The sequence below is a fragment of the Leptonychotes weddellii genome, chromosome 11 (assembly GCF_054177405.1).
Source record: "Leptonychotes weddellii isolate Sample4059 chromosome 11, ASM5417740v2, whole genome shotgun sequence".
NCBI classification, from domain to species: domain Eukaryota; kingdom Metazoa; phylum Chordata; class Mammalia; order Carnivora; family Phocidae; genus Leptonychotes; species Leptonychotes weddellii.
Window position 1 is genome coordinate 76,524,225 of NC_138379.1, and position 9,604 is coordinate 76,533,828.

A 9,604-nucleotide genomic window follows, 5' to 3' on the forward strand; every position below is an offset into this window, starting at 1 on the left:
GTCCATTATCAAGAAAACCAGCCCCCCCACCTCCACTACTGGGTGGTGTCCCACGTGCAGGATATGTCAGATGTTCCTGGTGTCATAGCGACCTGAGGTATCCCTCGAATGAAATCGCTATGATCACCACCTGCCGTAAATGCCCTGTAGGAGAGAAGCCGGCCCTCCCCTCGCTTCCCCATCGCATTCTTGTCTATGATGGGTGCCAGGGTATGGACCAAGTTTGCCTTGCTGTGAAGGCCACGTGCGCCTTGGCTTGCCCTGCTGAGGGCCCTGCTGTGAAGGCCATGTGCACCTTGGGTTGCCTTGTTGTGAAGGTGACTTAGAATCCACCGTTTTTAACCCATGGAATACACTAGAGAAGTTTTACAAGAGGAAAGTACCCAATTTTGTAACTTAAGTAGTTAGTAGAAGACATTGATGGGAAGATAGAAATCCACATGATCTAAGCAACATTCCAACCCGTGTAGTCCTCATAGCCAACGTCCCTAGGAAACTGGTCCCCCATTGGGTTTTAATTCAGTCGGGTACTGTTTTCAGCCAGCTCCAAACTGAGATCTCCAGCCAGAAGTGGCTAGACCAGGGATGTAAAGGGGATCACATTAGACCAATGAGGCGGAAACCTCACACGGGAATCTTAAGATTGGCAGTCGTCCTGGTGACTTAGGTGGCTGTCCCGTGCCCAAGACAGACGACTTTGCATAAGGACAAGAATAAAGAGAGGGCACCAAGTTTCTGGGTCTTATTACCATCCCGGCCAGGGTACTAACTTCTAGCCAAAAGGCAGTCTTCTTCTCCCCATAGAGCAGCCACGGGCTAGAGGATTGCAGTCTGAGCAATGGGCATGAAAATGTTCCAATAAGACCGTACTCCTTGAAGGGCCCCTGAAATGAGAGTAAAGGACAAGAAGAGAAAGTACTCCCCAAGTTTGCACCAAAGCTCAGAGTTTAGATGAAAAGACTCAAAGGCCCCATGTTGGGCTCAAAATGATGTGGTTTTGGAGTAGTGTTGTTGGGGTCCAGAACTGATGGCCAAGAAAGAATTCTTTGGTGCAAAAAGGTGGTTTTATTAAAGCATGGGGACAGGACCCTTGGGCAGGAAGAGCTGCTGCCCCAGGGTTGTGAGGGGTGGCTGATTATATACTTGGGGGTTGGGAGTAAGGAAAAAGGATTTTCAAAAGGATTTTCCTATGCTAAAGAGGACCTACAAGATATTGGGGATTTGCCACTGTCAAGTTAAGGTTGTTTTTCCCTCTAGCAAAGCATTAACATTAAGAGTGTTGGGAGGGGTGCCTGGGTGGCTCATTTGTTAAGCATCTGCTTTCGGCTCAGGTCATGATCCCGGGGTCCTGGGATCGAGCCCCGCATTGGGCTCCCTGTTTGGCGGGAAGCCTGCTTCTCCCTCTCCCACTCCCCCTACTTGTGTTCAGTCTCTCGCTGTGTCTGTCTGTCAAATAAATAAATAAAATCTTAAAAAAAAAAGTGTTGGGAGTTTCCTTCTGGAAGTTAGGTTATTGATAAGAATGTTTTTTTCGGGGGGCGCCTGGGTGGCTCAGTTGGTTAAGCAACTGCCTTCGGCTCAGGTCATGATCCTGGAGTCCCGGGATCGAGTCCCGCATCGGGCTCCCTGCTCGGCGGGGGGTCTGCTTCTCCCTCTGACCCTCTTCCCTCTCGTGCTCTGTCTCTCATTCTCTCTCTCAAATAAATAAATAAAATCTTTAAAAAAAAAAAAAAGAATGTTTTTTTCGGGCGCCTGGGTGGCTCAGATTGTTAAGCGTCTGCCTTCAGCTCAGGTCATGATCCCAGGGTCCTGGGATCGAGTCCCTCATCGGGCTCTCTGCTCCTTGGGAGCCTGCTTCTCCCTCTGCCTCTCTCTCTCTGTCTCTCATGAATAAATAAATAAAATCTTTAAAAAAAAAAAAAAAAAGAATGTTTTTTTCTTGTAAATCACTGAGACATTTGTAAACTGAGGGAGAGTCCTGACCCCCAGGAGTGTAATCTCTGTAAATTAACCATTTGTCTTTTCTTCCCTTAGCTTTAGGGCAGCGGGAAGTGCCTGAGGAATGTCACATATGTCCCACCTGGGGGTGGGGCCTTGTGGGGTGTCAGCTTGTGCTTTGTCCTCAGCTTGCCTTCTGCTCCCTCATCAATATTGTTCAAGTATTCAGCAGTATGTCTGTCACATAGCAAGTTCTCTATCAATGTCATATGCTGTTTTGGGATGGCATAGTTGACTCAGCCTCTTCAGACTTCAGAGGTGGGCTGGGGAATAATTATACCCCTATGGGGTAAGCCCTCCATTTCAGTGGGTTTCCTGTTCTTAAGTTGGGAGAGAAGCTTAATGCAGGAGGGGAGCAGATATGTTCATTCTTGAGGTCTGCATTTGGGTAAGGGTGGACCCAAGTTCTGGGGTGTGCCTAGGAGTGCAGTGGAGCCTGAAGCCAAAGCTACAAAACTTTTTTTTCCCCCCCAGATCAGTGTTTTGTTTTTAAAGATTTTGACTTAAGTAATCTCTATACCCAACATGGGGCTTGAACTCACAACCCCAAAATCAAATGTTGCTTGCTCTACCCACTGAGCCAGCCAGGCACCCCTCCAGATTAGTGTTTTGTTTTTTGGGTTTTTTTTTTAAGATATTTATTTATTAATTTGAGAGAGAGAGAGAAAAAGCAGGAGTGGGGGAGGGGCAGAGGGAGTTGGAGAAGCAGACCCCCCGCCGAGCAGGGAGCCTGATGCGGAACTGGATCCCAGGACTCTGGGATCATGACCTGAGCTGATGGCAGACACTTAACAGACTGAGCCAGCCAGGCGCCCCCAGATCAGTGTTTTTAAATTACATTCCTCAGCATATAAACAACCCACAATCTCTAGTCTGGAATGCAGCCTTCATGGAAGATAAACCCCTTAGGTTAACACTTGTGACAAGGGATTGAGAAGAGAGAAAGAGGGAGAGGGAGACGGCGCCTCTATAGCAAACACAGGTGTTATTGTGGCAACAGAACCCTGCAGAGGGCATCACCAGCTAAGGCTGGAGCCCTCTTACAGCTTACAGGCTGTGGGCTAGTTCCAGATTCGGGTTGAGGAGGTGAGTACTGCTGTTTTAGGGTGGGGAAAATTTTTGGGGCTAGACCTTGCTAGGGTTGCTAAGGAGGAGCCCCTTGTTGTTAGACTGCTCTTTTGTCAAAGGGGATGTTCACTGTAGTGGGGTTTTTTTTTGTTTGTTTTTGCAACAGTCAAGGCACGTATCCATTTCCGAGAAATGAGATTTCAGTCTGGGCTCACAGCATACTCAGGCAAGTGGCCTAAGGATGAGAAACTATTTGGTGGTGTGCCCCGCCCCTGCGAGGCAAGCAGGAACGCTGGGCTCCCACCAGCCACTCTGCTCCTTCTATGTTGGACGTGCAGCCCTTTGCCTCCGCTCCCATTGGTGGCCCCTCCCAGCTGGGGTTGTAAAGCCCCATACTCAGGGCCTGCGTGCCGGTGGCTCTGACCTGCCTTCTGCGCCCTGGTCCTTCAGGCACAATGGGACCTGGCTTCCCACCACTGCTGCTCCTGCTGCCCCCGATGGTGCTGTTGCTGTCCTTCCCCCTCCTACTGCACTACTTGCAGCGAAGACGCCCTGCTGGCATCATGAAGGACCTAGGGGACAAGCTCAAGGTGAGTTGTGAATTGGTGGCCCCGGGGAGGTGAAGAGCAAGGCACAAGGGCCTAACCTTAACCTCAGAGGGCATCACAGCCTTCGCCCCCTCACTCCACTGGGTTTCCTCCCTCTCTGCCTCCCCTCCCCTTTGTTTCCTCCACTTTTGTCCCTGCTTTTCCCTTTCTCCTTCCTCTCCCCTTCCCAATTTTACTTCACCTCCTTCCCACTGCAGTTCTAATCCCTGACACTCCCCAGTTCCTCAGGCTTTCTTGCTGACCCTAAATTTGAGTTGAAAAGGAGCAAAGAAAGTTTTGTGGGTGGTGAAGGCAATGTGGGCTGCCTTTCGGGAAGGATTGGGAAGATGGTCATAGGGCCATATGAGTGGGGCTGGAGGAGCTACAGGGTAGGACCCGACTTTGCCCGGGCAGCACAGTCCATCCCTGGGAGGAGGGGGGATCCTGTCAGTACTCGCAGGTGTGAACCAAGCACCCAGAAATCCCCCGATTTCAGCTACCTCATCGGGCCTGGGAACTGGCCATTGTCCAGGATGCCAGTGGCTCAGAGGGTGTGCACCCTCCTGACCTGTGGGAAGGCAGGGCCCAGACAGCCTCATTATGTCTGTTTCACTTTCCAGTTCTAGACTATTTCCAGAATGTAAGCTTCAACATGGGTATGTTTTTCAACGCCCAAATGGTTATTGGTGAATATGGGGTTTTCAGAGATGGGCAAAGTGCCATCCAGACTGAAGAGAGCCAACAGAGCTCTCTGAGGACAGACGATGAAGGTAAGTGGGGTCTGAGTTGTCACCTTGGTGGCCTTTACCTGACCTTGAGGGAGGTAGCTCTCAGGAGCCCTGGGGTCAATAGCAGAGAGATTGGGAAGGGTTCTTTTTTTCCTTTAAAAGTTACAAAAGGAGTCATGGCCAGAATGCATCATGGATTTCTCCATGGGTGGTGGTTTTAACTAAATTTCTATTATCAGCTTCCTGGAATTATAATCTGGAATTTCCTTACAGGGCTTGGCATTTGGCTCTTCCTTGCATATTGCACCCTTAAGCCCTGGGAAAGCTATCCCAGATTAGGGTTCTAGCACTGTTTGCAAAATTAATGCTTCCATTGTTTGAGCCAAGGGCTGAAATCAATGTAGCAGTATTTAAATGTCATCTAAGCATATATATGATAGTGAAAAAAGGGCTGTAAAATCCTTTGGGAAAAACAAAATATTGCACAAGCTTCCTGGATCTGGTGCTGGACTGCCACTGGCCCTTGACTGGACCAACAGAGTTATCAGAGGGAAAAGGGCTTGTTGAGGGGCACCTGGGTCTTTGAGGAGTCCCCATGCAGACCCAGGGATGGGAGGGACTGGGATGAAAATTGCAATGGAGTTTGTTTGTGGTAGTGCTTGTGAGAACTTGAGGCCTTGGGGGCAAGGTGAGGGGTTGGGGGAAGATGGCCCACTAGGGGCCCCCCTCTGCCATTGCAGGTGGCTGATGTCCCTTCTTACCTGGCAACCTGACTCCTCAGGACCATGAACTGTTTCTTCCCATTGGCTGAATCACTCATTCTTTCAACAAATATATATCATCTATCTCGAATGCGGGAAACACTTGATCTTGGAGGCCACAAATCAGAGATCCTCTTTTCTTGTCTTTCTCTCCAGATGACAGTCTCCTGTATGGATACCAGGACCGTGGGGACATCTCCGTGCCCTTCTTGAGATCAAGGGCTCAAACTGGTTTTGAATCCCACCATGACACTGTAAACGATTGTACAGAGTTGGCCCTTCTTTGACCTGCTCAGTTACTCATTTAGCCCTTTTCTGTGCTCCTGTAGCCTCAAAGGATGGGGTCCCCCTGCTCCAGCACTGTTCAAGCCCTGAAGCCTGCTCCTCCTCAGCTCTGGATATTGACATTTGCACAGCTTCACCCACCAGATCAAGGCTTTCTGCTTCCCATCGCCCTTGCTGCTCTTTGCCTCTGATTCCTGTCCCCTCCATTTCTCTCTCTGTACCTCCAACCCTCCCTTACCCTTTTCCATATCTCTGTGAATTGCTTTCCTTCCCTTTGAAGTCCCAGACCCCTACCCCTTCTCCTTAGTTCAGGAAAACATAAATATATCATTTTGCCTAACTGTCCTTGGAATCTCATGTTTATGTGAATTCCCCATATGTTCATCAGTAAATTTGATTTTTTTCCCCCTGTTAATCTGACTCCTGTCAATTTAATTCTTAGACCACCTATAAGAATCTAGAAGGGTATATAAAATTTTTTCCTCCCCAACAGTGTATTTGGGAGAATGGGCTCTGTAATGTGAAATATTTATGATTAGCAAAATGAGTGGAGAGTTCTTCAAAGAATGACAAGAGCAGCTACATGACCTATGTGTGTCACTGGCAGGAAGCGCAGGGGGCCGAGGTGGGGACAGGATGGGGGATGACCTAGAGATTGCAAATGACACTGGTAGATGGCAAGCTTTTCCTCCACTTCCCACACAGACTTCCAGTATCTCCCAAAGGCCGCCCAGCACTGGTCCCAGGAGCTCCCCCCAGGCCAGGGGGCTCTGCCCCGCCCAGGGGTGTCTGTGCAGCCCCTCTGCTCTCACTTGAAGATGGGAGACAAGCAGGGGATCTGCCAGCTGGCTGGTATTGCTTTAGGAAGCCCCCCTAAAACTTCTTTTCCTTTTGTGCAAAATTCACCTTAAGGACAAAAACCATTTTGTGGCAGGATTCCTAGCTGACATACCAAACTCCTTTTGTTTTCCCTCTCTCCCCTTCTCAAAATAGCTCCCACTTTCTTCTAGGAAGTTTCCAGTCCATTTTATGGCTGCCCTCAGGGCGAGTTTTTGGCAGGCACAAACAGAAGATGTTTGAGAACATCCTCCCCCACTTGCTGGTTTATTTTGAAGCCTGAAGTCCTTGGCAGGATTTCCTAGATGGTGAGAGGAGGAGAGGAGAGGAGGGAATGCCTTGGGGGCTGTGGGAGTATGGGATCATTTCTTTCCACCCTGATTCTGACAGCGCCCGAATGAGTGGGTGACCTCACAGGGACACAGTCTAAACAGAGAGGTGGCCCCTCTTCTCCATGGATTTCAGACTTGGCAGGAACCAGTAAGGCCCCAAGCATGAAGCCAAAACAGGGACCAGGAGCTCCAGCAAAGTCAAATATTTCTGCTCTAAGTTCAGGCAAACATTCATGATGTGAATGTTTCAAACTTCCACTGATGTGTGTCTTTTTTAGAAACTCCTCCTGATGGTAGTGAGAGGAGGGGAGAACCTGAAATAGCAGAGATGGTTGTTTTAGCATCCGGGGGGGCGGGTAGTGGGGTGTCAGATTATGTATGATTTTAAGAGAATGAGAAATGAGGTATTTCTTGGACCCCAGATTATAGTACCAATAAATCCATACCTACTCCACCTATACTTTTTGCCCAAGAAAACTTTCAGAGAGCCCTCCAAATCATGTATAAGTAAATTATATTCAGTTCAGATGAGCTTGAGCCCCCTCCTGGTTTCTTAGGTCTTTGTCACAACTCCACTGAATGTTGGACCAATGTGCCATGCTATCCCTGGTCCTATATTTTGCCAAACAAGGCTGTGTAATGGGTCTGTGGGAAGGATGGGGACAGGCTAGGAACTTTCTCATGACCTGTACAACTCAAATTTTATACCTAAGGAAGGAAGGAGGTGTCATAAGTGCTCATTTTCTAGCTGATCCATCTGATGCCTCAGATACTAGGGGCAGCCGGGGTTAACACCTGTCTCTTGGTCAGAGCGTGTCTGCCGGCCTTGCTGCCCCTATACTCTGAGACATGCCAAGACTGGACTCACTTGTAGTGCAGGCTGCTGGGGGGCAGGTCTTCTTCCCAGACGGTCTACCAAAGGAAATACCATGCAAACTAGCTGCTTCCAGACGCCCCCACTCTCTGGGATGTTGAGCCAACTGGAGCCCAGAGGAGGAGGGGCCAGCAAGAAAGTGCTCATAGCTCTGAGTGTTTCCTAAGGATCGAAGCACAGGTAGATAGTGATGTTGGTCAGAGTGTTCACCTGCTCATGGAGGCAGCAGGATGCCCAGCTTCTCCTTATCTCCTCTTCTACCCTATCTCTCCCAGATGTGGAAAGGTCAGAGGGCAGAGGTTGGGGGGTTGGTCCTTGTGGTCTTGGTCTCTATGTTCCTAGTCCTGCTAGTTGGCACTCATGCTGATCTGGGAGGGATCTGAGCATAAATGTCTTATTCCTGATCCTGAGGGAGACAGAGAAGATTGAGAAGGGCAGAGGGTGTTGTAACTTGTGGAGCACAAGATGCCTCGCTGACCAGAGACTCTGCCTCAGGGGAGAGCCTGAACCTCTCCCACCCAGAGGGAGAGAAGGAGGGAGGTAGGGAGGTAGTGCAGACAGAGAAAAATGGGGGAAGGAGGGGAGAAAAGTGAGCCCAGGGTTTAACTCATATCAGTGGCAGGTGAGGAGGACAGGCTGAGGGAAGGAAAGGGTGTCATGAATTTGGGAGATGTACCTGCTCAGGGGAGGCCTGTTTCCCTGCTTCCCAGTGAGCCAGGGGAGAGATTGTGCTGTCCCAACTGAGGGGGTGGGCTGTGCACATGCTCCCCCCACCTTCAAACCCAGAGCCTTGGTCCCCTAGCTCTCTTCCCACCCGGAGAAAAGTGATCTGACTGACACTCCGGAGCAGGGGTCACAAAGCAGAGAGCAGCCTCAAAGGTTCTCTTCCTGGCTGCACCTGAGCCAGAGAAGAGGTCATTAGATTTGAAGAGCCCCCGTGGTTGTCAAAGATGCTGCACACACACGCCCAGCTGGACTCCTCCCCTCAGATCGTGGACTCGGAAAGGCTTCTGTGTTTGCTCTGCCAGTGGGGACGTGCGGACTCAGAGCATCAAGCACCGTCCTGAGTCACACTGCTTTACAGAGGCAAAATTATGACTCAATTTAGTTAAGACTCAGACTTTATCTGTTCCTATGGCCCTGGCCTGGCCCTCTAGACCCACCAAGGACTGTGCCATGCCCTCCCTCCCGCCGCATCCCCAGCATCCAGCTAGAAATGTCCAATAGTGCCCGTAGCCTTGAAGTTCTGGGTCATGTGGTTTTTTTTCGTGTGTGTGTGTGTGTATTTTAAGATTTAAATATTTCTTTGAGGTGGGGGTGGGGCAGAGGGAGAGGAAGAGAGAGTCCCAAGCAGAACGTCGGAGCCCAACACAGGACTTGATCCCGCGACCCTTAGATCCCGACCTGAGCCAAAACCGAGAGTCAGACCTTCAACCAACTGTGACACCCACGGGCCCCTGGGTCACAGTTTTTAAACAAGAAAGGGCATGCACTAGTTAAAGAGTTCTGGGCAAAAAGCAATGTGAACCACCCACATGTCCTCAGCCTCAGCTGGTACTAGTGATTTAATTATGTTGTCCCTGGCCACTGTCCCCAAACTGTACAGCAGATGGGCCTTTGGGGATATCCCCCTCCTGGGATATTTATATCTATATCCCCTCTAGCTGTCCAGACACTGTGTTTGCTGACACTCCAGCTCCGCTCCAGGACCCCCACCTCCACCACCACCTTGGCCCCTCTGTTCTCCCCTTTGCAGGGACTTCGGCCCCTACCGGGCCTTCGAGATCGAGGCTCCCTGCTTCCTTGTCCCCAGGGACAGCTGTCCTCAAACTGCCCTCACCTCCAGCTGGGGCCAAGGTAAGTGTCTGGGCATGGGGCTCACATGCTTATTTCTCCTAAAAACTTTGGTATGAATGCTTCCGGCCACACTTCGTCTGTGAAGGAAAGGTCATGGTTTTCTTCTGGGTTTCTCTTCCTGTTTGTTGAAGCTTGTGGTCTTACACAGTTCTGAGAAAATGCAACCATGTGATTTCACAGAACACTGAAAATTATAAGAAATCACACGATGGTGAGTTTGGAAGGTTCAGGAGGCAAGCAGCTGAAAAGGGAGACACCTGTGACCTCGTCGATCCCA

The 9,604-nt window shown here is 50.0% G+C and overlaps 1 protein-coding gene across 2 annotated transcripts; it reads left to right on the forward strand.

Moving 5' to 3' along the window:
- Positions 1–3,292: 3,292 nt before the first annotated feature.
- LOC115940260 (uncharacterized) lies at positions 3,293–5,842 on the forward strand. Of its 2 annotated transcripts, none has more exons than XM_031025928.2 (3): positions 3,293–3,656; positions 4,274–4,423; positions 5,299–5,842. In XM_031025928.2, exons 1-3 carry the CDS (start codon positions 3,308–3,310, stop codon positions 5,427–5,429), a joined length of 630 nt encoding a protein of 209 aa, XP_030881788.2. In that variant the 5' UTR covers positions 3,293–3,307; the 3' UTR covers positions 5,430–5,842. The 2 variants fall into 2 exon arrangements, with proteins under 2 accessions (XP_030881788.2, XP_081655279.1); XM_081799153.1 differs by having other exon boundaries at positions 4,280–4,423.
- Positions 5,843–9,604: the final 3,762 nt, after the last annotated feature.

Excerpts from the sequence above, each read along its gene's own strand:
- LOC115940260 (XM_031025928.2), top strand. The coding sequence starts at position 3,308 with ATGAGAAACTATTTGGTGGTGTGCCCCGCCCCTGCGAGGCAAGCAGGA. Across the intron at positions 3,657-4,273 it reads ACCTAGGGGACAAGCTCAAG|TTCTAGACTATTTCCAGAAT; the intron begins GTGAGTTGTGAA and ends TTCACTTTCCAG. Across the intron at positions 4,424-5,298 it reads TCTGAGGACAGACGATGAAG|ATGACAGTCTCCTGTATGGA; the intron begins GTAAGTGGGGTC and ends CTTTCTCTCCAG.